Raw genomic sequence first — 26332 nt, forward strand, 5'->3', positions numbered from 1 at the left:
ATGCCGACCCCGGTCAGCCTGGGTCGCGTCCGTCTGGCTGGAATCATCGACATCCGACACGATGGTTCACCCCTAATTACCGAGCAATTTGGTCAGTCGGATGAGCGAATCTGGGGACGCTCAAACCACCCGAAACTTGCAAAGAACAGAATCGATGCGCTTTGTGCTTGCAGCCCTTCAACGTCGCCAGACGGAGGGTATATTTGTGTTCGAGAACGAGGTCCCGGCCACAAGACTCGATTTGTTCTTGAGGTGCGTGCGGCAGAAACGTTGGCCCATCCAGCTCTAGGCTGTGCCGCCTTCATGCTTGGATCTGGTTCCAGGGTTTGGCTTGACGTTGCCGAGCGGCCGTGGGCATCTGCCAATTCTCCGAGGCCCGCTGTGACGGTCCAACGAAGGTTCCGGGCACATCCTTACCAGAGCACCGAGCTCGGTCAGGGCTGCATCTTGTTATTCTTGCCCGGTTTCCTCGTCGGTTAAGCAGTCGTTTGACAACGGATCAGCTTCCTGTGGTGCAGTTTTCCAGTCGGACCAGCAGGTGTTGCGAGTCACCCGCCAGACAATGCCCCGCTGTGGCTAGAAACAGGCGAGACATCTGCACTGGGGGTCGACCGCATCTCCGCCAATGAGCAAGACTCCGTGACACGTAACATGCCCCCTTGGCGGGATAACGCGAGCTGGCTCAGGCGGTTCAAGGGCATCTTCAGCTCTTGGCCATGAAGAAGCATTCTCGTCTTTGATTCGCGTCTCCAGGCCGGTCTCAATCAGACAGACGATAAGCTTGAGGATTTGCAACAATACAGGGTTACATTCCGCGGTTGATCTCCACGACCGCAAAGACCATCAAGGGGCCTTGCGTTGTTCGTCATCTCCCTACGGATACTAGGCGGACCGCTCCGTAAGGCCAAACCGGAGCCGGTGCGTAGTGCTCAAGGACGGGCCAGAAACACACAGACCAATCGTGCCGAGGAAACGTGTTGCGGCCGGACAGGATTGAACTACATCCGTATCAAAGGAGCAACTGTAACTTGTCAACTTGGCTTCGCAGAGATTTCAACTGACGCTGCATGCCTATCGATTGCTTGAGCCTGCCGTCGTTGAGAATGGAGCCTGATACGTTGCATCAAATCACGTGTGAGAAACTTACTGATAGATCCGCGGTGCATAGGGGTCGGAAAATGAGGCGTTGAGACAATCGAAACTCGGTGAAGATGCGCTTTATAATTAACACGATAAATCATCCCCCCTCTGGACGTAGGAAAGTCCATGCAAGATAAGCCAGTCACATCTGCGACATTCAGACCCACGATACCCACCTCCCCGGCTTCAAATTCTCGAGATGAGTCCGACGTCTTGAATCCGGGGAGCGATGTGCACCTTTTTCCCTACGTGAACGGCGGGTTTGGTTGACCGAGCTTATGCGGCATGGCTGTAAAATGTGCGGGATGCCAGTCCGATTCGACGGCGTCTCGATTAATCGGCCGCGGGGTCGCGTCGGATTCGCCCTTTGTTCTTGACCGAGGAAAGGATACCGGCCGGCGGCCATCCAACCCTACCCTACCATCCTCCTTTCAACAGGCCAGCGCATATGCGAGAGTGAGTGTTCGTTGCGACTGTCGGTTCAAAGCTCGTTCTCGTTCCATCATAACCTCCTGCGAAGGGGAAATCTCGCCATATTTATCCGCTGCATAGGCAAACTGCAGGACCAATAACCTCCAGCTTGCAGCATCTTTTCGCCCCGGGAACCAACATGCAGTCCCAGCGTTTGAATTTGTTTGGGGGTTGGCCAGCAAGAATGAACGAAACAATAGCCAGCGTTTGTGACCCAACAATAGGAAAGCGAAAAGCGCGGAAGCCGGTCGTGGTACCCGCCTCCGCGTGATCTACGCCGCCGAGTCCTTTACTCTTTTTTCTTTCTTTCCGACGACCCCCGAAGCGGCCCGGTCCTACGCTCCTTATTCGCGTTTTGACTGGGACCCCCCTTATCCAGCCCACCACCCCCCTTTCGTTGTTTTCTTGTCTCGTCATTCCCCTGGGGGTTTGGTCGGTCCCGCCCAACCGGTCAAGGAACCAAAAGCAGTGACGAACCCTTATGCGCGTGATGGAGGAGGAATGAGACAAGAGGAGACCCGCGCCGGACCTAGCGTGGACCTGTCATCAATGTGTCAAAGGGTGTCGTCGAATGGGCGGGCTTGCTGGCTTTGCCCCAACCACGAAACCAGGGCTGTGGGATCAGAGACGACAGTATTTTCGGGAAATGTACCCGTCTTTGACGAGGCGGATTCCACATCTCACCGTCGGACTGGAAGGGGTTGTATACCTCTCTGGGCATTGTCTTGTTTGCCTGTCAGACTTTTCTGTTTGGGCTGTTCAGCTGCTTAAGCTGCTGAAATGTTCCTTTCCCTTCCTCTGCAGCCGGGAATCGAGTAACGTCAAGTGTCAAATCTCAAAGTCAAGGGTGGTCGGGGTTTAGTTCATTGGTGTAAGTCAAGCAAGGGTTTGGTACTTTGCCCCAAAAAGTCGTCAGTGGGCATTACTACGTGCATGCGTCTTTTCTCCTTCTCCTCGTGGCTACGCATCCAACCAAAGGAGAGAAGAGACCGAGTGGTATATGGCTGTCTTCTTGTCGACAAACACCACCTCGCTCGGCGCGCATGTTTGCCAAGGGAGAGGCGTAAGGAGAGACGCTCCACGCCCCTCCCCCCGCCGCCCATCCACTCAAATATCGCAGGTCTTATAATGATGTAGTAGTAATAAGTACGGCAAGCTAATTGGTATTGTATTATCGAAAGACAAAGACTGTGAATGAGGCAGATCCCCCCCCCCCCCCCTCTCTCCTCCTCTCCTTTCCTCTCCGGGGCAAGATGTCAGTCAAACTTCCAGGGGTGGCATGAGATGAGATTGAGGAAAAAGGGGGGTCGGTCAGTGGGGGTGAATGGGAAGGTGCAGGAAGCGTGAATAACAGCTTCCTCTTGATGACGAAGAGGGAAAGCCAGTAGTGATTCAGGAGTTCATCTCTGGAGAGGGGGGGGGGGGGGGGGGGGTGGGGGAGGCCAGAAATCTCTGGGAAGAATGTATAAAAGGCATCGACTGGAAGCCCACATCGTTGTAGCTCTTTCGCTTTGTATCACAACATCAACTTTTTACAATTCTCTACTTTCTTCTACCTACACAAAGTCAGTCTACTTCTGTCCCATTGCCGCATGTCGACTTCCTTCCTTCACCGACACTTCATACCACGTCATTCCCAATAGAATAGGACGGAAAGAAACATCAACCAAGACGGCAACCTGCAGTAAACAAAGCACCTCAAATCTCCCTTTTTTTCCAAAGTCATAAGAAATAAGAAACAATGGCGCCTCAATCCAAGATGACGGTACCCATGCCCGCTCACGGCAGCGTGCTCGACATCGGCGGCGGAAGCATGTCCTCCACCATCCTCGGGGACCTCCAGCGCGTCTTTGCCGTGGCCGCCAAGGGTAAAGTCCCGACCATGCCCGACGAGCTGCTGTACAACGACGAGGGACTGGCCATCTGGGCCGAGGTCATCTTCACCCCCGAGTTCTACCAGACCCGTGACGAGATGGTCTTGTTTGAGAAGAATAGCGAGGAGATGGCGACCGTCTACATTCCCAATGACGCCACCATGATTGACTTGGGAGCCGGGTAAGCAGAAATCACTTTCCTGTTGCTCATGTTCATATTCAGAGTGAGCATTTGCTGACTATATCTTTCTCTTCATCTACAGTGACATGCGCAAGGTCAACTTCCTCCTCAAGGAACTCGCCAAGCACGGCCGCAACGCTACATACCTCGCCCTCGATATCTCGAACCACTCCCTGACCTGCAACCTCGAGGCCCTGGCCCCTGAACACGCGGCTGGCAGCGTTTGCATGGCAGGCCTCTGGGGTGACTTCAAGGCTGGCCTCGCCTACTGTGACAACATTCCCTCCCCTCGGGTCTTCCTCTCATTGGGATCTGTTCTCTTCAACGACCCCTGGAAGAAGGCCATTGCCTCCCTTCGTGAGTGGGCTGCCCTCATGCGCCCGGATGACCTCATCCTCGCCGGCATGGACGGCCACGATATCACCTCGACCAAGGTCTGGGCTGCCTACCACACCCATACAGTACTGTTTGAGAGGTTCTTCCACAATGGCTTCAAGCACGCCAACGTCCTCCTTGGCGAGGAAGTCTTCAAGCCTGAGGATTGGGAGATCTGCGGGGAGATCGAAGAGGATGAGAAGCGCCACCGCTTCTTCCTCAAGGCGAAGCACGATGTAGTCGTCGAAAAAGAGGGCAAGACGCTGAAGCAGGGTCTCGAAATCGACTGGTTCGATGCCCACAAGCGCAATGAAGAGGACGTCCGCAACATGTGCGCAGAGGCGGGCCTCGAAGTCGTCAAGTCGTGGGCCATTGAGGGTTCCGCCATGCGACAGTACCTCATTCGCACTGCTGCCGTTGAAAATTCCATTGACGAGACGGATAGTGCCATCTACGTCCGCGGGGAGTGAAGCATCTCCAACAGCTGGCGAGGTACACTGGGCGAGCAAAGGATGTACATAGAGGCAGATGTGTGATCCTGGGTCTTATCTCCCATTATGTAAGGACGGGGAATTCTTTCAAAGGAAGATGGACGACTCGAGACGTAACAACATGACGGGAGCGCATGCGCTTCCTTAGATGCACGATAGGAAACAAATACTTGCATAAGGTAGCAAGAATTGCAAATAGAGAGTGCTCCAAGAAAGAATAGCATGACGTATTCCGTAAAAGTGCATCTCTCTTTCCGAATGTTTGGTCAACAATACCCCTGTATCTCTTCTAGATCAAACACAAAGTCCCTTCGGTAGAAACAATGTGCGCCACGAGTGGCTCCCACCAGGAATGTCGCTCTGAAATTCTCGTAGGAAGGTTGGAAGAATTGTCGTCATCTACGTTGGCTGTCATCCATTGACGGATACGCTGAAGCGAGTTGAACGCAGGGGGGACACTCTAAAAGGTGTCTCTGGTTAAATTTGAACCTCAATTAGGATTTTCGTCACTTTACTTACTGAGCGACAACTAGTGCTGACGACCGATTGAAACCACTTCAGGGCACAAAGGCTGTGTGCTTCTGTCGTGGCTACGATTCCTAGCAGGAAGACCGGAAAGAACGGTGCTTGTGCGGTGAAGTAGGTGCCATATGTTGGCATCATGCCAATGCATTGCACTAGTTGATCAACCTCGGACACAACGCTTGGGTGAGAACGAGGCAGCCTGTCGAGGCGGCAGCGCAGGTAGATGAGGGCTGCAAGACGCCATGCCTCGGCCGTTACTTCCGTCATAGATTCTGCGTCCGTCACAAGGCCAAAACCGTTCCGCTTGATGCGATCTCCGAGACTGCGTTGGTCTAATAAATCTCGAGATTGATCTGACCGAGTCGTGGCTGACGAGGTCGGAGACTCAGCTGCGGGCTGAGTCCACTGATGTAATTTACTCAAATCATCGCTGATTGTTTTGATGCTCGATGGCATGTGGAAATCATTGTCACTGGGGTCTTTCCACAACCATTGTGCCAAACTTGTAATCTGAGCGAAACGAGAAAGAAGTACCGGCGACATGCCGCAACCACCGTGTATTCTTCGAGTCTCCAGTTCAGTACCATGCAGCAGCCAGGAGAACTGCTTCTCCGTGTTGCTCGAATCAAGAGGAGCCATGGGAAGGGCTAGGATGGCGGCCCTGGCAGCGATGATCATGTTGCCCATCTGCATATCAGAAGGTTGAATGTTAGTGGGTTTCCAGAAGCGATGACCCGGATCTGAATTATCCAGCAAGTGACAGGCGAGACGAGCACCTTGGAGCCAACGAGGAACCGCACTCGGCGGCCGCCGTTGCTCCGGGGACACAACATCGATCATGTTTAGAAGTGTGACGGCGGCAATGAGGCTGTTTGACTCGTGTTCTGTGGAGCTGGGATTCCGAGCCTCCTCTCTCAATGCCATTGTCATGAGTAAGACGGCTCGTTTATAGTGCGCATTGACGGCCTGTCGAATGCTCTCTTCGGGCTGGTAGTCGAGAACATAAGTTCCAGCGAGCGCTAGCATCGCGTGTTTGACACAGGAGCTGTCTTTCATTATTCGGGGAATGTTGACTAGCCAGCAATTCGTCTTGTGCAAGACACTCCGACCTGAACACCATGCTTTGACGTCTTGAGAATGTTAGCCATTCTCCATCTTGGCTAGGGGTATCGAGACTCACAAAACTGGAAGAGGTTTTTGTCGCAATTTTCTTCGAGGCCTGCCTCGAGCAAAAACGTTTGAGAACATAACTCTGACAGGAGAGCCTGGGGATCACTCGGTCGTATCGTCTGACGGCGCGGTAGGTAGGCTGTCCTCGACTTGCCGTTGTGAAACTTGATGTACCCATCAACAATAGTTCCGGCCTGTATACGACTTTTGCCCAAGACGAGACGATTCGCATCATCGGCATTATCCTCGAAGGGATTCGTCAAGTCCAAATCCTCCGTGTCGACCTCTACAGTAGGGAGTCGCGGAGAGAAAATCACGTCTGGCGGTGGGCGAGGAGAAGCTGGAGGGCCATACAATGCACCATGTCTAGTCGAAGTCGTCGACGGATCAGGGGTTGCTAGTTTGCCATTAGCCAAGGATTCGTCGGCAACGGCTCCCAAGACTCTGTGCCATAATTATCTATTCTTTTTCCGTCCATGTCCTCTCGTATCTTCCAAGAATCGCACGATACTAGACGGGAGCGGCACAGGCGGTTTAGGAGACGTAAAGAAACCGATTTAGCTTACAAGGTTTTGATCGTGCCAGGGGTCGGCTATCCTCGCGGGAATTAGACAGTCGACGTCTTTGCCGGGGAGTGTTGGATCCATGTGAGAACCAAGGGAACTCGGAGACTCCTCCCGGGCTCCATATTTGGGAATCCTGGACATTGATGTTGGAGTTGTTGTCTCCGGGCGAGGGTGTAGAAGCAGGTGTCGATGAAGGTGTAGTTGTAGGAATAGAGGCGGAGGCTGTTGAATAGGAAAATAGAGGAGGGTCCTCGTCCATGGGTTGGGTTCTCTTCCGCGGCCTAGTAGCCATGACTGTCGCACCAACGGGGAGGGACGGAAAGCAGCACGGAACACGGGATGCCCAAAGGCACGTACAGAATACACGAGACCAGCGTGCCCAGGTCTGTCCAGAAAGGAGGAAACGAGGTCGTGGGGGAGTGTGTGCACGGGTGCAGGGTGCGATAGTTTGATATTCAAAAGTGGATAGTGGTGGAGGGAGCGATGCGAAGTCCCACGTCTGTGGTCCACGACAGGGCCGGGGGGAGGTGAGGTCGGTGTGGGACGCGACCGGGACTACCTTGGCTAAGAGCCTAAGCGTGCTAAGGTACGGTAACAGATGCGGAAAGTGGAGATAGCGGGGCGGTTAGCGTTAGCGCGGGCTCCCAGGGACGAAAAGAAGCGTGGACGTGGTGCAGGTGGGTCCTAAGGAGGAAAGATGGGCCCGAAGGAGAGAACAGCACCAGCACCTGCCACCAGCACCAGCGCGAGCACCCGGCACGAGCGGACGAGAGATTCTAGCAACGACCAGCAGTAGGCCCCAGCACGCGCTACTGTCAGGGTGAACTCAGGATGCCTTGCCGCGCCCGCTAGCTGAGGAAAGGGGTGGATACCGTTATTCGTACACTTGCCTGCCTTGAGATAAAGTAGGAAGGAAATGTGAACGGAAATGGAAGCGAATGGGGGAGAGCCAAGGTATGGAAGGTAAGAGGAATGGAAGCTCGGATGGAAGTCTTCAGAGGTAGAGAGCAAGCAAAGTTGTAAGCACATAAGCCGCGCCGTGCGAGAGTAGCTCCAAGAACCCAAGTTGTGGACTCCTCTGTCGTGCTGCGTACAAGGTGCTATCACCGGTACGGAGTACGGAGTATGGACTGAACGGAACCAAGGTGTTGGTGCTCTAATTTAGTTTGGTAGTTCTTGGTGATGGCTCCACTTGGACTGGAGGATGGTCAGAGCCAGAGTCAGTCGGACACGAGAAGTCTGCGTTGTCCTTTCGTCCCCTTGGGTTTGACCCGTTCTTTCCCGCACGATTCCGCCGAGCAATTGAATTGTTGGATGCTGAGTGCTAGGATTTTGCGGGCAAGGCAGGTAGCGAATAAGTATCCTATTTTCTGAGACAAGACAAGACCGAAAAGTGGTTGGCAAGACGGATGGAATTGGGTAGATGTTACTGGATGCTCGGGCAAGATCTGTCCAACGGGCGATTCAATCTAGCTGCCGTTGCTCCAGAGATGTAAAATCCAGGTGAGTGGAGGCAGTTGGGTATCGGCAAGTAGGTAGTTGACTGTCGAATACCGGTAGGTACCTATGATCGAGTTGCCAACTCACCGAGTAAATGGGCGCTGTTTCAACGTCTTGGGCTTGACTTGGAAAGCACGGGGTGGACGGGGGCCGGCGTGTCTCCCGCGCGCGACGGAATGTTGTCTCTGCTAGTCTGTCTCGTCTAGAAGTACCTTGGTTTACTCTAGTCGTTTGTTGTGGATTCAGGCAAGACGGCCACGGCGTCGTTGGGCTGATGTTGGAGCGGACGGGAGAGACAGCGGGAACCCCTCAATGTGCGGATAGCGCTGCGCCCAGAAAGCAAGACAAGGGCGAGCCGCGACGTGGAAGCGCAAGTGTGCACTTGGGGCTTGTCAAATGACCTGATATGCCGGCCGTGTCTTGATTTGGCGTCGAGTCCGTGATTTAGAGTTTCAACCCACTGGGACCTTCCCGCTCGTCGGATAGTCTGGCGGTTTGCCCGCATGGGACGAGACGAGACGACGTAGCTGGAGATGAGATGAGATGCCAGATGAGTAACTTACGTATTCGTTCCTCGCACACAGCGGAGCGCAGGGTATGCTTGGTAGGGTACTTCGTACGGACAGATGGTGCAAGGTAGATGCAGTATCCGTAGAGCCGAGTACCTTCAAGTAATCGTCATGTCAGCTGGCAGCTGGTCTGTTCGAGTTGCACAAGGTAAAGTTATCGTTACACCGCGATAGGTCGCCCTGTCTGTCTTGCCTTAGCGTGTCTGCGACTGTGACGCGATTTTTACATTCCTTCTGCAAAGGTAGGCTGGATTGGCATGGAAGCGAGAAAAGGACGGCGGGGGAGGGAATTAGGAAAAGACGAAGAAGAAATGGCCGAAGCAGCGGGATTGGGTCCCCTTGAGTGAAGGAGGGAGCAAGACTCGGGAGGGGTCCAAAAAGTGTGTGTGTGTGTGTGTCCCATCGAGGGCGGCCACACCGACTGCCCAAGCAGCTAACATAAGGGAGGTGTGACCCAGCACGTGTGTCTCAATTGGCATCAAGCATCGGGACCACCTCCGAGAAGGTGACCAAGTGATATGATTCGACACATTCAACGTGACTATGAGTGGCTAGAGAAAAGAGATGGGAAGGAAGGGACTGGAGGAACGAATGAGATGGGTAAACATCTACTTACCCGAGTACCTTGATCTTGACGTCAGATACCTAAGGTAGGTAGGTACCTACAAAACGTACCGCCTGGATCCGGCGCCTCGAGCCACCTTCCTTGCCTGCCTTAGTTAGGCAGGTAGGTATTCTAGGTACTTTACTCAGAGGGGGAAGGAGTCGAGAAGGAGGGCGTTGAGGACCCGGAGAGCGATGTGGAGGCGAAGAGTGAGGTGGAGGTGGGCAAAAGAGACAAGAGGAGGAAGGAGGCGACAACAAGACGGGCAGCAGCGATGCCAGATTCTTTCCTCCCGTCACCAAGGCAAGGTGCGGGTATCTGATCGGGCTCAGACCTCACACGCAGCAGATGCTGGACGTGGGCGTGGACCTCGACTGGGCGCCGAAGCGGTGACGGACAAGAGAAGACTGCGACGGCGACTGCGACGGACTGCAACTTCGGGTGAAAGTGGTCCTTGCTGCGTGCGCATGTCACGCCAGGCGAACTCTAAGTCGGGGGTCGGGGGGTGAGCTTAATTCGACAACTCCGAACCCTTGGAGGCGGGTGTTTGGGAATGTGTAGTCAGGTATTCGTGTCGTTCTTTGTCGACGTTCCAGAAAGCAAGATGATGAATTATCATGGAAATCACCTGAGCGCGTCGCACGCGGGTAAGATCAGGACAGGATGGATGGCATGTAGATGGGCAGGTTGTCAAGAAAGCAGAAACCCGCACGTTCTCGAGAAGGGGAAATCGAACAAGTGGACTGTCTTTGTGGCACAGCAGGAGAATCACACCCAACGCATTTCCCTAAAATGTGCAGTCACGAGTGGACCCACGGGAGGCCAAGAAGACGCGATAAGGTAAGGTAAGGAAGACACGGGACTTTGTGGAGAATGGAAGAAACCTGAGGGTATCTGGATGAAAAAGAAACCATGGTGAGAAGGAGGGAACATGAGTGAGGCAGAAATGTCGCACAAGGAAGTGACTCTTGCCAAGTTGCCAGAGCCTTGCCGAACGATGAAGGGGCACTTTCCGAGGCCGGTCTTCACCCTTCGCCTCCCCCCTCCTTCCCTCGTGTACGAAGTCGCAAAGTATTGATGGTGACCCCCTTCCCCATCTTGCCCATGTCACAGTTGTCACCAAGTATCCTCGCTAGCGTGCCTTCCCAACAGTGACCCCCTCCCTCTTTCCCCGCCACCAACGACCTGCATCCGCCTGCCTACTGTAATCTGTTAGTGTGCCAGTCTGCAGACATGGGTTTCTGAGGCACGCCTTTCCCCATTTGCTTGCACATGCATTTCTCCCTGGTCCAATGTTGCAAATCGAACCAACCGATCAATGCTGCAGCAAGCGGGTTTGGTCGCGCGGACTGGGACTGCGGCGGGCAATTTGCAAGTCTGCGGCGCTGCGCCCAGCTTGAACTGTGAAATGGGTATTTGCCGCTTTGCAGCTCGCTCACAGCTCCCAGCTCCCCAGTATTCGTTTCTGTTCTTGACTCCTTCCAGCTTCCTAGTGGTGAATGCCCATATCAACTTCCCTCCTTCCCTCGCCCGCCCCACGCACGTCCTGCCTTCCCGACCCTGTCCTGACCTTTCGAGTTCCATGACATGACCTGGCCGCCGGCCATGGAGCCCAGGGGATCGTGGCATGCGTGGTGCCTTGGTCTTCCATTCCCTTCATGATTTCTTTTCTTTCCTCTTGCTTCGATTCTCAATCAACTGTACGATTCTCCTAGAGATACGACGTGGGGAGGGATTGCCGATCCCTCATGCAACAAAATGCCTTCGGATACCAAGTTAAGTAGACGTACATACGCCCAATGTCCGTACGGATACCGACGGAGGAGAAGGGGTCTGGCAACCATGATCAATAGCTATCACTTGCAGCACATGTTTTCTGGTCCTCATGCAAGATGAGAGCAGGTCAGAACTTCAGCGTTGCTTCATCCTGGTCGACGGATGGTATCCGTACTTCATTTCCAATTCCAGCGCGCTGCAGTTGGGCAATAGGTTTTTTCTCAGCTTGCTTCATTTTGCAGGCTGTTCCTGGATTCTCATCTCTTTGTCTCTCGTTTATCCGCGGCCATGACCCTTGCTGATCTGAAGCCTCTGTTGGGTGCCACTATCGCCATCGTGGACCATCATCACCTTTCATCACCCATACCATATCCATGACCTTGACCTTGACCCCTTCGGCAAAGCCGCGCAACCAACAGAAGAGGTATCAACGGTCTGGTCACTATCCGCACCGGCACCGGCACCGGCTCTAGCACCAGCTTCCAACATGCTGATCGACATCATCGAGATGCCATCAAAGGCGTTCGAACGGACATCCTTCGGACAAGCCCCGGGCCCCATGTCTTGCCATTACCATTTCGTCAGGCTACGCAAGGTACGTCCACAAAGGCGTATTGACATGCTTCTAGCTCCCAAATTACCGCATGCTGCAACACCCATCCATATGATTAGTGCGAGGATAGGTAGCGCCATGCTCCCAACCGTGACTGACACCGCCTTTTCTTTGGCGTCTTTTCAACTTGTAGGAGAATCGAGACCGCGAGTGGCCTGCCCCGAGTGTACAGCTCTACAAGGGCACCTCGGCCAGCATTCGGTCCTGCCTGTCATCCGTTGCCGCCTCCCCTTCCTCAAAGTTTGATGTGGTACCTACCTAGACTGAGAAAGTACTTTCCTCACTTCAACTTAAGGTAAGGTATGTTAGGTGAGGAAGGTAAGGTAGGCACGGTACCTTGGTCTCCCTGCGGCCGTGCCTTGGGTTCCATGATCCCCACCCGGTCAACCTGCCTTATGGGTCCCGGTAACGGTGCCTGCCCGCACCCCCCCTCGTCCATGTCTCTCATCCACTTCCCACGCCGCAAGGTACCTTAGCACGCTTAGGTATGGAGACTCCAGTCTTTACGGATGCTCTGGACATTTGAACTTCTCCTTCAGATCGGCCGCGTTCTTGGCCCCTCCCCGAGCCTGCCCTGCCTCGAGCCGCACAATTGCTTCTTCCTGTCGCTGCGTCGCTACTGCGTCGCACCCATTCCCTCTTTTGTCTCGCTCTGCTTACACTCGGTCTGCTTATCCACCACCCACGCGAAGCCAACCGTCAACCCACCATTGGCCCTTGCACCCCTCCCATCTTAGACATGCAGAAACATGCAGAATGCCACTCCAGTTCTCCTCACGGATGGCCTCGTTCTCTTCTTCTCCTCCTCCACTTTCACTTCCTCCTTTGCGCCTGCGGGCTCCTCTACTTGCCTCACTCGCCATGCCATGCCCTCCTCTTTCGTGTCGTGTCTTGCAGCCCTCCGCCCACCAAGACTTCTCCTTCAGGCCTCTCATCATTTCCCCCTCTCCATCTCTGCCCCCCCCCTTCTCAGATCCCCTCTCTCTACTGAGTCTCGAGAGTCCTGACTCCTGGGACTTGGGCTCTTTGCTTGACCGATTCCTACGGGCGTAACGAGGCAAGGGACTGGGCACTACGACTGAGACCGCATCTGCAGCTACTTGGAGGATTCACCACCACTCTCTCATCTTCATTTCCTCACACCCACCTCTCGCCAATATCATCGCTGTCGCCAACGCGCCATTGCATGCTTGCTGTGTCTTTGGCGAGTCGTTGCCCCCCTCGTGCCAGTCTGAGATCCGCTTTTTGGCCGTCTGCCGCTCCCCTCAGGTCCCCCCGGCCTCGCCCCGTCGATTGCCATTCTCCATCCATCAGCTTGATTCTCTCTCTCTCTCCTTGCCTTCAATCATTCACTCCCTTACCTTAGCTTCTCTTCTGGCCCTATCCGCCGTCCCTCGTGCGTGTTTCTGCTAGACTCGGGTCTTACCTCTTTTCTCTTTCCCCTCCCCCGTCACTTTGTTCAACCTAACCCCCTCTCCACCCGTCTCCATCTTCCAAGTTCTACTTTCCCCTGCCCAAATCCTACAAACTTTTCCTGAGTTGTGACCGGGACGTTGCCTCTAGCACTTCTCTAGCTCCATCAACACCAACGCCAACGCTTGCCTTCTCTCAACGTCTCGACTCCTTGTAATTGACTCCTTGGCCTGGCCAGCATCACCGAGGTTGCCTTTTTCCACAAAGACCCACTTGGTCTACTTCGAAATGGTCTATTGAGCTGCTGTCACCTCGGTCTCGTCCTCACTTCAACATCGGATCTTCGATATTCCACCCTGATACTCGCTCCAAACTACAAACCAACCGTTTCTACCTGCTGTTTTAACTTGGCACGACACACTTCACGACCATCCACGATCCGGCACCATCTTTATTGAGTTCATGCTTCGGGCTGTGCCACCTAATTCAACATGCCTCTCGATATCAACTCGTTACTCAACCCCGAGAAAGCCGTCAACCGGGAGACGGAGGCCCTCATGATGTTCACGGGCATATTTGATGAATGTAGAAAGACGTTTCCGCGGCACAGTCGAAAGGAAGGGGAATTGGCGTACATGGCAGATGTCACGATGCATGTTTTGGACGCCTTTAAGAAGTTCACCGACGACTACCTGACAAAGGAGCGCTTGGAATCGACAGGGCACAATCTCGTAGACCAGGCATACCGCGCCAATGGGTTCAACGATATGGGCATTCTGGAATTCGCAAAAACTCAACACAAAATGTTAACGTGCGTACAAGTACATGTTTTCTGGCCGTGAGAGGTGCGCAATGCTGACGGCGCTTCTAGCAATATGAGGGAAGAGATCAACAGCAGTGCGGGCAATCTGAAGACTATCAGAGATCGCGCAGCTCCACCACACCAAAACAGATATCCTCCAGAGTACAGACAGCACCCTTTAGCTTCGGATTCCAGCTCTAGGTCGTCATTTTCCGTTCTAGGATCGAGCTCGACAACGGGGTTCTCTGCGGTGGGATCTACGGCATCATTTTCTGATAGCTCACGTACTTACCATCCGTCTGATGGTGACAGACGATCAACAAGCCCACCATCTCCACATGACGAGGAAGAGGAGGATGATGACGATGTCTTGGATGCGGACGACTCGGACGACAGGAACCCGAATCGCGTGGATATGGACTCTCTTCGACACAGAGGCAAGGGCGAGTATAGGTGCCCTCACTGGAGGACGTGCCAAAAAGGGGGTCAAAATATCAATGGGGGACCCAAAATCTTTCATCGGAACTGCATGTACAGGTATGACGGCTGGTTCCATCTCTGAGTTCAACGCTAACATGAGCAGGCAACACTTGCAGAAGCACTCCAAACCTCACAAGTGCCAACTACCAGGGTGTCCAAATAAGGACGGGTTCGCCAGGAAAGACCAATTAGTTCGGCATCAGCAAAATGTGAAGCACGACCAGCCCTTACCGTTGCCTGGGCCTCGAAGGTAGTATTGCATCTAAGCTCATAAAATAGCCTGCAGCCGGGTTGAATCCCGGGTCAGCAACCGGGACGACATCCGGGGCAGGCAGGGCGAATTCCATTTTAGCACGATATGATGATGGGGGGCAACAGCGGCTTTTTCTCTTTGTTTCTTGCTTGGTATAAGGGACAAGCATTCCGCGGCGTTGGGCTAGCACAATGTATCATTACCCTCATGTTGGCAGGGTTCAGCGACAGTCATTTTGGATTGGGACGCGCACATGATGCGCCTTGCATGGGGGAACTGGCTGGTCAGAACAGTCTGGTTCTTGACTATTGAGTGGTTGGCTGCTGTATGAGAGTACCTAAGGGATTAGCCTACCTATGAAAAATTGGCACAGAGAATACGTGCACAAAGTACTACGGACCACGATCGATACTGGTTACCAAATATCATTCTGTTGGCAAAGAACCCATGCCTATTGGACAGCTCTCTGTATCCTTGCGCTGCGCCGTCTTTCGAAGAAAACTCGGAAGAGTCTAACAAACAGCGAACGGAGGAAACGTCCCAGTCGGCAACATCTGCAGGTGATGCCGATTGGTAATAATTCGGGCTTTGCGGTGTGCCAGTGAAACATGGACAATCTCATGCGGGCGCCATCAAAGATGGCAGTCGAGAGGCATTGGCCAAGGTCGTCGCGCGCTCTCTACGGATACAAACGAACAGTAGGTGGGTGACATGCCTGCCGATTCAACCTGGTCGATACTGACTCATTGTGGGAGAGTCGTCAACGTCCGACGTTCTGTATCACTCACTTTGGATTACCAGGTATTAATTAGTTAACGCTTACTGCGGAAACCTTCAATGCTTCAAGATGTGGGAACTGGCATACGCAAACAAAGAGCGGGCGTATTCGTACTGCCGGCATGAGATGCCAGGACGTGGACCGGCAAGACGGCTTAGAACCTGGGAACCTGGGAAGGGGGGAAAAAAAAGAGGGAAGGGGACACACTCAAACTAAGCGGGAGATGTGCCGTGAGCGTCAGCTTTGTGTGTGTGTGTGCCTCCCCCGTTTGTGAGTTCTGGACCTTGCAGGCTTGGGGTGGGCAGGCAAGGCAAGGCAGGGAAAAGGGCTGGCTGCTGTGAGAATGGCGACGGAGGCATGCCTGTCTGTCACTGTCTGTCATCACTGATCAGATGTCGTGTCGTACGGGAAGAGCGCTGGCGAAGCTGGTGCAACAACACCTCGTGGGCAGATCGTCTCCCGAAGGAGATGTGCGAAAAAGGAAAAAAAAAAGTTCTGGTCACTATTACAGATGTTTCTGAACCCTTACATGGCGAACCGCTTCTTCGCATGCAATTTACACCTGCACTTCATCTACAAGCGATTGGACATGGGACGGCGGCAGAGCGTCTGTAATGGGGCTGGGGATACACCCTACCTACCTTGATGTCAGATCATTTCTGGAGGGGAGGGGGAGTATACGAGAACGACAGACGCCGTAGAGAGAAAGAGGTAAATGCAGAAAACGTGGAAAGGGAAACACAATGCACCAGGTAAGAGAGCGACAGAGAGACAGAAGTGTGTGGGTTCCCCAGTTGGTTGGCAAGAGACTTTTTTTACACACTAGCGCGGGGAGGGGCAGAGAGATGATGGGTGGCGTACGCAGCAAGAGTGCCCAGGCTTGGCCATGGATTTTTGATGGAACATGGTATTTTCTAGTTAGCCTGCGAACCCGTATCTTGAAAATCGACCATGCTGACGGAAGCGAGTTCTGGTAGGGATGCGGTCGATCGAGTTGGGGTGCCCCTAGTTAGAGGCGCGCCAGAGGATTGAGAGAGTATTTTCTCGGCGTTTGATGGAGAAGAGGAGAGGAACTGCAAGATACCCCAATATGGAGAGAGAGAGAGAGAGAGAGAGAGAGAGAGAGAGAGAGAGAGAGAGAGGAAGAAAGAGGAATACTGAGAGATTGAAAGCGAGAGAGCAAGGGATTGACCAACAAGTCCTTTTGATTGGATGCTACGGCAAGGAGACCGCTTCAACAGATAGCTGGAACATGGCGCATTTTGGTAAACACAGTCAGACAGCTAACTGCTACTACTCGGTGCCTAGGTGAGGTAATCGAACCCAAGACCACACCCAAAAACAACGGTAAAAGCAACGAGAAAACGGCCAGTCGATCCGGAAGGGGAGCAATGTCCGGAAAGAGTCTTGAATTCATGTATGCAACTCGCAAGTTTGCTATCTAGACACCCATCGCTACTGACCTTACTCGAGACTACATCGAACAAATGAGTGAGAGCTCTTGGCTGGTATGAGAGGAAAGGCAGTCATAATAGATGGGACTGCCATCTCAATGCCAGGGTAGACTTGCGAGAAGGAACGACCCCCTCGTGGACTGTCTTTTTTGGATGGAGTTGTTGAGTATCCATCCGTACGAATCGCTCAAGGCCGGATTCGTCGTGACCTGCGTTAGTGATATGGAGAATCTTCAAGGGTTGTTGTCCCGCCCTAGGCATTTCCTGGCGTCTTTAGCATTTCCTCATTGCAGGCTCGCAGAGTACCTTACGGATAGAGAGGTGCCTGACCTGGGTCTTGAACATTTGTCGAGATATCATTGATCCTAGTCTTCTTTGCTGAGAAAAGAACGCTAGACTAGGGGGTATTCTTGATGGAAGCCAAGGGTCGTTGGAGCTGTTGAGCTATGATTGGTCAGCTGAAGAGGAACAGAGGCCGAGCCAATGAGAAGAGGCGGACGGTTTGGCAGTCGAACAAGGCAGGGTCATGGTGCAACACTTACCCATGGCGCGATGGGCAAGACCCCTACCCTTCCTGGATATCAATCTACTTGTAGGGTCATGAAAGAGTACGTACCTACTCCGTTCCTGCCCCCCCCCCCCTGACCCTTCCTCCCCCGTCCTCCACTCCTCCTTCCCTCCACCCATGGATGATGGACCATGGCAGCTGCCTTACCTAAGGTAACTTCAAATGCTTTGAGATCGTGGCTTCCTTGCTCGATTCCAACGACCACAAGAGACCGCAAGTGCATGGAAAGGCCCGCATCCTCGACGGCGAACCCCCCGGTCCTCTTCATTACTCGCTTACTGCACCCCCCTCCAGAGTGCCCTCCAACACTCTCGCATCGAAGTCACAACACCAAGCAAGCCCAAAGCAACGACCATCCATCTCAACGTGGTCTGCGCTGCACTACATACACTACACTACCAGACAGACGTGACCGCTGACAACCGATGCCTACGCTGTCAGATCGCAGATCCCTCCGTCCCCGGGAGCCGCCTTGTTTGGTCTCACCTCACTCGGCGCCGCCTGCTGCCACTCCCGAGAGGAATACGCCGCTTCTGTTGCGACCTTCTGCTCCTTGGCCCTTTGCTTTCCTGTCTAACCCTAACTCTCTTTTTCGCCACCGTCTACTGATGGGAATCGAGCGTCGTGGCCGTATCGTGGGTATACTCACTCCCATGGTTCCAACAGCACAGCACACACGGCATGGCTCCATCGAATGCAAGTCGTATTACCCCGTCCTGCTGCGCCCATGGCCATGTACATCTGGGACTTCCCGGGGCTCGGCCGCCTCCATTCACTCTAGATCCTAACTCCAGGGATTCAGAGTCAGGCCATTCCAGGTCACTTGATTCCCCCGTACGATTCCCAGGGAGACTCATGGCGAGTTTTCCTATGACATCCCAAGTGTTAGTGTTGACGTCGGTCTTTCCCCGAGTAGACGTGTGTGTGTCGGTGGTCGGTTGGACGTCGGCATCTAATCTCGCGCGTGCTTGCTGCGCGGGTCCCTTGGAGTCGGACGGATATCCGCGCGTGAGCCGTGGACGATGAAGGAACGGATGGACGGAGAAAGCCATTGAGGCGTAGGCGTAGGCTTGTGTATCAAACACTTTCTCCCTTTGCGGAAAATGCGTTGCTCTTTTCTCTCTTCTTTCAGTCTTCGAGATGCTTACATCTTTGTCTATATAAAGACTCGAGCCGTGCCCGGAGTGATGTGAGATTTTACTCGTGTTAGTCACAATCAGCTCGCAGAAGCAAGATACATTGCAAACATGAAACATATTATGGCCAAGTCAGCGCCCTTCACTGTCCCTCAGGGCACCGGCGTCAAGTCGGAAACCTTCGTCGTCGTTGGGGGAGGCATCTTTGGCCTCTCGACGATTATCTGGCTCCGTAAATACAAGCCCGACTCCAGCATCATTATCATTGACCCTACCGCCCTCGCCAACCCCAAGGCAGCGTCTCACGATATCTCCAAGATTGGGAGGAATGACTACCCGAATCTGCCTTACGCGAAGCTGGCCATCGAGGCCTTGAAGGTTTGGGAGACTGACTCTTTCTGGAACCCCTTCTTCCACCAAGTCGGCATGATTCGTGCTGAGCCTCATAACAACAAGATCAAGAACCACAACGACAAGGCTCAAGATGTCCATCGCACGCTCGGCCACGAGTCTGGTGCCAGATGGATGACCCCTGACGAGGTGCGAGCCGAATGGCCAGCCTTTGCCACAGCCGACTTTGAAGGACTCGACCGGGTGAGGTACAACCCTCAGTGCGGCTGGTTCGAGGCTGCCAACGCTCTAGAAGCTGCTCGCCGGAGAGTTGTCGGTGAAGGGGCTAAGCTCATCACGGCTGAGGTCACGAGCTTGCTCTTCAACAGCGCTGGAGACAGCACCGGAGTCAGGCTGGACAACGGACACGAGGTCAAGGGCGTCGTGTTGCTCTGCACCGGTGCTCGCACCTCGTCGTTGCTCCTGGAGAGTGCCCCTGAGCGGAAGGAACTTCACGCTGGGGATAGAGTCGTTGCTACCGGCGCCGTGAGCTTCACTACAAGCGTTCAGGGGGCGCACAAGGACAAGTTTGAAGGCATTCCCGTGCTCAAGAACCGTCTTCTCTCGGTCAAAGGTGAGTCACTTCTACTGTTTTACAAGAACAGATATTGACAAGAGAGTAGGCGAGTCTATGTCTATGACCCCGGATGGAACACTCAAGTTCAACTGTGATATGGCTTTCACATATCACCAGCTCCACGCCATGACCGGCAAGAACATGTCGCTGGCACCGTCGTCTCCAAGCCTCACTGAATGGACTGAAGACGGAGTTCCAGAGCGTCTCAAGGAACAAGCTCGCAAGACGCTCAAAGGCCTTTACGGGAACGAGATGGAGGGCAAAGTGATTGAAAAGTATCGCGTCTGCTGGTAAGTCATTTCGTTTGCCGTCGTATCAACGTCAAACTCGGCCCGAGATATGCTTACACAGCCACACCCAATAGGGACGCGACCACGCCTGGGCACGACTTTCTTATTTCCCCTCATTCCCGCTGCAAGAACCTATACGTCGCGACGGGCGGCTCGTTCCACGCCTGGAAGTTCTTCCCCGTCATTGGCGAGTACGTCGTCAGGATGATGCACGGCGAGCTGGAGCCTGAGTACGCCGACATATGGGCCTGGGACCGTAAGCCTGGGGGACAGGTCGCCAATGCCACGTATGATATTGAGGGGGATTTGGGGGAGTGGATGAAGGGCGACAAGGTCGAGTGCTAGATTCACTTGGCTTGGCTTTGGGGTTTGACTGCCCAGACAGACGGGTTGACTGATGATGACGATGTTGATGATGGTAGTGGTGGTGATGGATACATACATGCATTGCTGGCGTTATTAGACGAGGTGCATCCTGTGCACGGGGGAAAGGGGGTGGTGATGGGAAACCGCATTGGTATTCTTGCATCCGACACAGGCATCCGACATATGGCATAACGCATGGGGAGCATCATGATCAGGATTACATCTAGGGTATCATAGGCAGGCAGTAACAATGCGCGTTGTTGTTTGGTTCTTCTTGTCTTATTGATGGAGGTAGTGCTGTAGAGGTGTCAGTACACGAATCCCGGGCCGCCTCGAGCACACTATGCGTATAGCTTATTGCCCAGTATCGGCATCCCGAGCCGAAGGGTGATGAATCTATGCCGAGGTGCAGTGGCCAAAGGTTTCGTATGTGCCGAGGGGAAGGGGGGTGAGGCGAGGTGGTTAAGTCACTCTGCCTCTTTCTTCTGTTTGAAGGGTGCGTGGCATGCCGATGGCTAAGGGTAGGTCCAGCTTTCGCATGTCAGAAACAACAACCGAACGCCTTTTTGTGTCCCAGTGGCTCGGTTGGTTCGTGCCCAGGCCAAGTCGTGCCGTTACTATACCTACGATAACCCTGCTTGACGTACTGGGGGACACAGATACGTCAGCCGCCTTATGTAATTGGACCGCTTAGAATGCTTCCTTGTGCTGGTGGTGTTGTTGGTGTTTTAAACTTGCATTTTGCCTGCCCGGAAAAGTGGTAGGTAGATCACGATGTAATTGTCAGGGATTTTGGGGGGGGAGGGAGAAGGGCTGGGCGTAGGGTGCGTTTTTTGGTTTCTTTTTGGTAAACTGATCGTATGATACGGAAGCGGGAGCAGACCACCTTTGCGTTTATGATTTGCATCAACAGGGACTGTAAATTCCCATGGCAGAAAGTCTGGAGCATCCAGATCTTCATCTGGGCCGCGGGGTGCAGTTCGGTAGTTGAATTAGGTGAGGTTAAGGTAAGGTGACCTTGGGGTACAGTTCAAGTCCGGGTAGTGTGAATTACCTTGGCACTTTATGTTAGGGATGGGAAGGTGCGGGATCATGTACTGGAAAAGGGATATGTCTCAGCAGATCCAATGCAGTGGAATAGTTATTGGTGTTTCTCTTCTTGTGTGGGCGGTGTACCCCAGCTTGGCAGCTTCGCTCAATACGTGAGGTGATGGCTAATACCCGCTGCGGTGGTTGCAAAACTACGGTAGTCTAGAATCGTAACCTCGACACGTGTTGTTTACAAGTCGTGTCAGCGTTTCGTGTCTTAAGATTTGGAGATGCCATACATCCTTGCCATCCCTCATTCCAGGATAGCTCATTGAGCTTGAGTATAACTGAAATAACCACCTGCAGCATCGTGGAGATTGATATTTGAACAACTTGGACTATCCAGTGCGTGGCAAATTTCGATATGAGTGAGATGTGACGCAAAATGAGAAAGGATAGAATTTGAAGCACCCGTGAAGTGCCCATGCTGTTTTTGGTTTTGAGCCTCGTCTTTATACCTAGTAACCCGCCAAATCCAAGGATATACCAATGTATATACATACCGTGACATGTAATGTCATTTTCTCGCTTCTCTCATTTTCCTTCTCTTCTTGGTGCGACTCTCCAATAACTGACTAGCCGCATCGGCCCGATGGCTAAGTATGTTCTTTTTGCAACCTCAAAGTGGCTTTTTTGGCCCTCTCTTGAGCGGCCTAGGTCTTCAACTCCTCCTCGGTCCTTCGTGCCATTTCGCGCCTTTACTGAACCCCCAGCTGACGGGAATTTGCTAGAACCTACCAGTAGGCAGTGACTCAACCTTTCACGAAGCCGATTCCACCGGGGGTCCGCCGGACCGGAACCGACTACGAAAACGACAAACCGACCCGCCGACTACGACGATCCGTTCACGGCCAGCTTACCCTCCGTCTTTTCGAGGTAATTGACCAGGGCCTCGATCGTGCACACCTTGAGCCCGAACCGCCTCGCAAACTCGATGCACTGCTCGCCCCTCATCATACCGGGATCCTCATGCACAGCCTGGCCCTCGACGGGGACACCATCATCGACAATCTCGCAAATGGCCGCAGCCTCCTTCTTCCCCGCCAACCTGCAAAAGTCAACCGCAGCCTCGGTGTGGCCCCTCCGCTCGCGCACACCGCCCTCGCGCGCGCGCAGGGGTAAGACGTGGCCGGGTCTCCGGAGGTCGTTGGGTCCCGAGGCCGGATCGGCGAGGACGCGGCAGGTCAAGGCGCGGTCGTGGGCGGAGATACCCGTGGTCACGAGCGGGTCGGCGGCGTCAACGGAGACGGCGTAGGCTGTGCCGCGGGGGTCCTCGTTTGTGGTGACCATGGGCGGGAGGTTGAGGGTTTGGAGAAGGGAGGGGGCGAGGGGCGCGCAGACGTATCCTGAGGAGTGGCGGATCATGAAGCCCATTTGGGCTGTGGTGAGGGATTCGGCTGCGATGATGAGGTCTGCTTCGTTTTCGCGGGAGGGGTCGTCTAGGACGACGAGGAATTCTCCGTTGCCTGATGTTGTTTGACGAGTCAGTGGATTGTGTCTATGACGCATTGGAAGAGGAACTCGGCGGATGCGCACGCGCGAGCGGAAGAGGGTTGCGGGAGGGCAGGTTCTGCGGAAGTTCCGGGGTGAGGATGACTTACGGAATGCCTCAATGGCGTCCGGAATGGAGTCGAACTTTGACTCGTCTATTGTTGAGGAAGGCATTGCTGCGGCTGGTGTATGGAGAGGTCGAGAGGGGTTGTTGTCGGTGGAAAGAAGAGAAGGTGAGAATGCGTGACGGAGAGGTGGTGGTTGCGGTTGCGGTCGAGGCTGAGGTTTCGCTCGTGACGGTGTGGTGGAGGTGGTGGTGGTTGTGGTGGACGGACGGGACGGAGGGGTGAGTGAGGGGGAGGGGTTGTTGCTCAATTGCAAAGGCCGATCCCCGCGCGCGCGTGTGGAAGATGGCAGAAATTAGGTGCTAGCTTGGGGTTCTGCGGGCAAAGTTCGGAGCGGGTACGGGTCTCTCTTTATCGTCTTTTTCTTTTCCTTTTCTTCAACAGGAACGCACCCGAGATTCCGTCATGCGGAAGAAGTGGAGGCAAAACGGGCGGAAGGTGATGGGGCTTTTGAATTCTGGGCCGGTTCCGGTTTATTTGATGCAGAAAGTTGGAGGCTGGGTCGATCTCTGGAATTATGTGTTCTTGAGATGATGTCCGAATTGTTCGTCAATTTAGCCAATGATGGAGTGTAGAACACCTTTAAATGTCAGACAGCTAAATACAACGTGTTCACTAGAAGACTGTAACTCGCGATGTGGAGGAATATCTTTATAAATGTGACATGTCGTCGGCCGGGGCAAGGACTACAAAGAAAAAAAAAAAAAAGGTCCCGAGGATCGCTCGGCTTTGTTGGTTGACTCATGGGATTCGCCGGCCGACTTTTGGTCTGCACCTGTCATCCTTGTGCTTGCGTGCGTGCAACTGCACTTTGGACCCTGGACAATTGTGGTGGGATGAGGAGGGGCTGAATGTGACTGGCGCCGAATGCGCCGAGGAATCGGCCAGCGGGCATGATATCTCGGGCGGCGGTCGGGCTTTCAGAGTTCTGATGCGGAGCCACCATTCCTGGTACCTCGGAGAATTCGTCCACTCGACTCATTCAAAACCATTGTTTGGAGCCATGGAGGTGAGATGCTGAGGTGTTCTACTCTCAAGCTACGACCGGTGCGACCCGACATCGTGTGGATTACATAAGGAACCGTCAGAATTACACATGGGTGCTGACAAAGCTTCCTAATAAGCACGCGCGCGGCCACGTTCTAGCCAGGCGTGCCAGGCCCCATTTCCAGGCGGATTTATCTTGCAACTTTTAGCTGACTTCCGCCAAGTTTGATAATTCTGGGCGGCTATTCCGAAGGCCTGCATTTGAGCACAAACGAACCTCTGAATCCCTTCGTGTGCTGCAGTTCCAAGTCGTTGTTCCCCCTCTGCTCTAATACCTTACCTTTCACACGTGGATGATGCTCCGGTCTTGACGGAATGTCGCACCTGCAGATTAAGACGGGAGGTGCAGAATAGACCGGGGGGAGCTGCCGATTCGAGTGCACTCTGATTCGGTGACAGCGCCAAGATCGCGAATAGATTCTCCAATTTCTCCAACCCCCGGTGCTGCCAGCACGTCACAACTCTGCTTTGTCATCAATTTTTTTTCGAAGCTCCAGATTCCCATCAAATCCTCCCGGTACATTCAAAACCCCCACACCACGATCAGTGTCCACGACCACAAATCGCCATGGCCTCTTCTCGCCCAGCGACAGCCGCCCTGGTGCGCGCGCTGCGGCGGACTGGTACAACAACTCAACCAGCCTCCCGTGCGGCTGCGACGTCACTTCCCCTCCGGACGGGTCCCGGGTCTGCAGCAACAGCTATCGCCGCCGCGCCGCTCCAGTTCCGCCGGCCGAGCTCGACCTCGTCCTCGTCCTCGACGTACTCCTCTGTCTCCCCCGAAGAAGTTGAGCACTTCAACATCCTCGCCGCCGACTGGTGGGACCCCCACGGCTCCTCGCGGCTCCTGCATCTGATGAACCCGCTCCGTCACAACTTCATCCGCGACTGCCTCGCCAGCCAACCCGATCCGTCATCCACACCCACACGCTTCCTCGACGTCGGCTGCGGCGGCGGCATCTTCGCCGAGAGCGCGGCCCGGCTCCCCGACACCACAAAAGTTACGGCCGTGGACCCCACGCCCGGCGTGCTCGCCATCGCAAAGGGCCACGCCCGCCGTGATCCGGCGCTGCGGGGCAAATTGGAGTACAAGGCCGCCACGATCGAGACGCTGCCGGTCCCGACCAAGGCAGAAGATTGTTATGATGTGGTGTCGGTGTTCGAGGTCGTCGAGCACGTGTCTTCGCCGGCTGAGTTCCTCGATCGCTGCGCGCCGTTTGTGAGGCCTGGCGGGTGGCTTATTGGGAGCACCATTGCACGGACGTGGACGAGCTGGTTCACGACGAACCTGATTGCTGAGGATATACTGGGTATTGTGCCCAAGGGCACTCACGATTGGCGCAAGTACATCAATGATGACGAGCTCAAGGGCATGTTTATGGGGAAGGGCTGGGAGATGCCGCGAGTTATGGGGGTTGTGTACGTTCCTGGGCTCGGGTGGAGGGAGGTCAAGGGCAGCGAAAAGGTTGGCAACTACTTTTTCGGCGTGAGGCGGGCAGCGTGAACTTGTTCACCTGTAATGTACGAAAAGAGGGTTGCGTGTGTAAAAGTAACTGTATACTAATGGGCACCGGTGATACCCCCTTACTTAGAACTAGCTATACGGGGCGAATTGACCATTTCAAAAAACCGCATCTAGTACGCGGCAGGTTCCAAAGCATATGCTTTTTCGTGCGGGTATGAGAGTTGTGGCTGGCGAGGGGTCACGTTGATGGACTGCTGAGTGACGCCTGGCGCTACAAGTCAAAGTAACGGGTGGCAATGTATTGGTCTCTCTTGAGGTTCGAGGCTGTGGTGGACGTTGAACGTCGTGTCAGGATTCATCAGATGTCAGAAGAAGGCGTTTGGCCACGAGCTGGTAGCCAGGGATCAGTCAGTCTCCGTAGTGCATCACGAAATGGGTCGTTTGTCATTCGTATACCGATCTTTGACCTTATTCCTGCTTCATCCGCGTGATGTCATAGGAGCTACATCGTACATTTACAACTAAAACCTAGAGAAGCACGTGAACTCATGGACCTTACAATTGCAACTGCAAGGTAGTTTGGTTAGTGGGTCTTACAATTGCCAGGAGAGCAAGTGCAGCATCTCCGTCTCGATGTCGTATGTTTAGGGAGCGAAGGAGCCTGCCCAATCAAATCTGGCTCAAATGAAATAAAACTATGCTTATCTGCCGCATAGAAATGATAGCGGAACCCCGTCTCTCTTTCTCCTAGGA

At 53.9% G+C, this 26332-nt stretch overlaps 8 protein-coding genes across 8 annotated transcripts; 6 read left to right on the plus strand and 2 right to left on the minus strand.

Moving 5' to 3' along the window:
• BDP55DRAFT_629064 (uncharacterized protein) lies at positions 1–480 on the plus strand (the record flags this gene model as incomplete). Its single annotated transcript, XM_060571972.1, has 1 exon — positions 1–480. One exon carries the CDS (start codon positions 1–3, stop codon positions 478–480), a length of 480 nt encoding a protein of 159 aa, XP_060432768.1.
• A 2562-nt stretch (positions 481–3042) lies between these two features.
• Positions 3043–3658, plus strand: BDP55DRAFT_654114 (uncharacterized protein). The gene has a single exon (XM_060574240.1). It carries the CDS (start codon positions 3073–3075, stop codon positions 3337–3339), a length of 267 nt encoding a protein of 88 aa, XP_060432770.1. The 5' UTR covers positions 3043–3072; the 3' UTR covers positions 3340–3658.
• BDP55DRAFT_428251 (histidine-specific methyltransferase) lies at positions 3043–4760 on the plus strand. The gene is made up of 2 exons (XM_060567499.1): positions 3043–3666; positions 3749–4760. The coding sequence occupies exons 1-2, from the start codon at positions 3353–3355 to the stop codon at positions 4509–4511; spliced, it is 1077 nt and encodes a 358-aa protein (XP_060432769.1). The 5' UTR covers positions 3043–3352; the 3' UTR covers positions 4512–4760.
• Positions 4667–7281, minus strand: BDP55DRAFT_428262 (fungal-specific transcription factor domain-containing protein). The gene is made up of 4 exons (XM_060567500.1): positions 6794–7281; positions 6238–6624; positions 5052–6187; positions 4667–4992 (listed from the first exon to the last, which is right to left on the minus strand). Exons 1-4 carry the CDS (start codon positions 7083–7085, stop codon positions 4822–4824), a joined length of 1986 nt encoding a protein of 661 aa, XP_060432771.1. The 5' UTR covers positions 7086–7281; the 3' UTR covers positions 4667–4821.
• A 6053-nt stretch (positions 7282–13334) lies between these two features.
• On the plus strand, positions 13335–14982 carry BDP55DRAFT_428315 (uncharacterized protein). The gene is made up of 3 exons (XM_060567501.1): positions 13335–14079; positions 14140–14607; positions 14654–14982. Exons 1-3 carry the CDS (start codon positions 13760–13762, stop codon positions 14802–14804), a joined length of 939 nt encoding a protein of 312 aa, XP_060432772.1. The 5' UTR covers positions 13335–13759; the 3' UTR covers positions 14805–14982.
• Positions 14983–18850: 3868 nt separating this feature from the next.
• BDP55DRAFT_629068 (FAD dependent oxidoreductase) lies at positions 18851–20341 on the plus strand (the record flags this gene model as incomplete). Its single annotated transcript, XM_060571973.1, has 3 exons — positions 18851–19703; positions 19735–19996; positions 20071–20341. 3 exons carry the CDS (start codon positions 18851–18853, stop codon positions 20339–20341), a joined length of 1386 nt encoding a protein of 461 aa, XP_060432773.1.
• A 1776-nt stretch (positions 20342–22117) lies between these two features.
• BDP55DRAFT_428478 (DHBP synthase RibB-like alpha/beta domain-containing protein) lies at positions 22118–23423 on the minus strand. The gene is made up of 2 exons (XM_060567503.1): positions 23053–23423; positions 22118–22917 (listed from the first exon to the last, which is right to left on the minus strand). The coding sequence occupies exons 1-2, from the start codon at positions 23114–23116 to the stop codon at positions 22283–22285; spliced, it is 699 nt and encodes a 232-aa protein (XP_060432774.1). The 5' UTR covers positions 23117–23423; the 3' UTR covers positions 22118–22282.
• A 1259-nt stretch (positions 23424–24682) lies between these two features.
• BDP55DRAFT_546509 (3-demethylubiquinone-9 3-O-methyltransferase) lies at positions 24683–25618 on the plus strand (the record flags this gene model as incomplete). Its single annotated transcript, XM_060568662.1, has 2 exons — positions 24683–24801; positions 24853–25618. The coding sequence occupies 2 exons, from the start codon at positions 24683–24685 to the stop codon at positions 25616–25618; spliced, it is 885 nt and encodes a 294-aa protein (XP_060432775.1).
• Between the last annotated feature and the right edge of the window lie 714 nt (positions 25619–26332).

Source organism: Colletotrichum godetiae (genome assembly GCF_030913485.1).
Source record: "Colletotrichum godetiae strain CBS 193.32 chromosome Unknown BDP55scaffold_9, whole genome shotgun sequence".
Classification (NCBI taxonomy): Eukaryota; Fungi; Ascomycota; class Sordariomycetes; order Glomerellales; family Glomerellaceae; genus Colletotrichum; species Colletotrichum godetiae.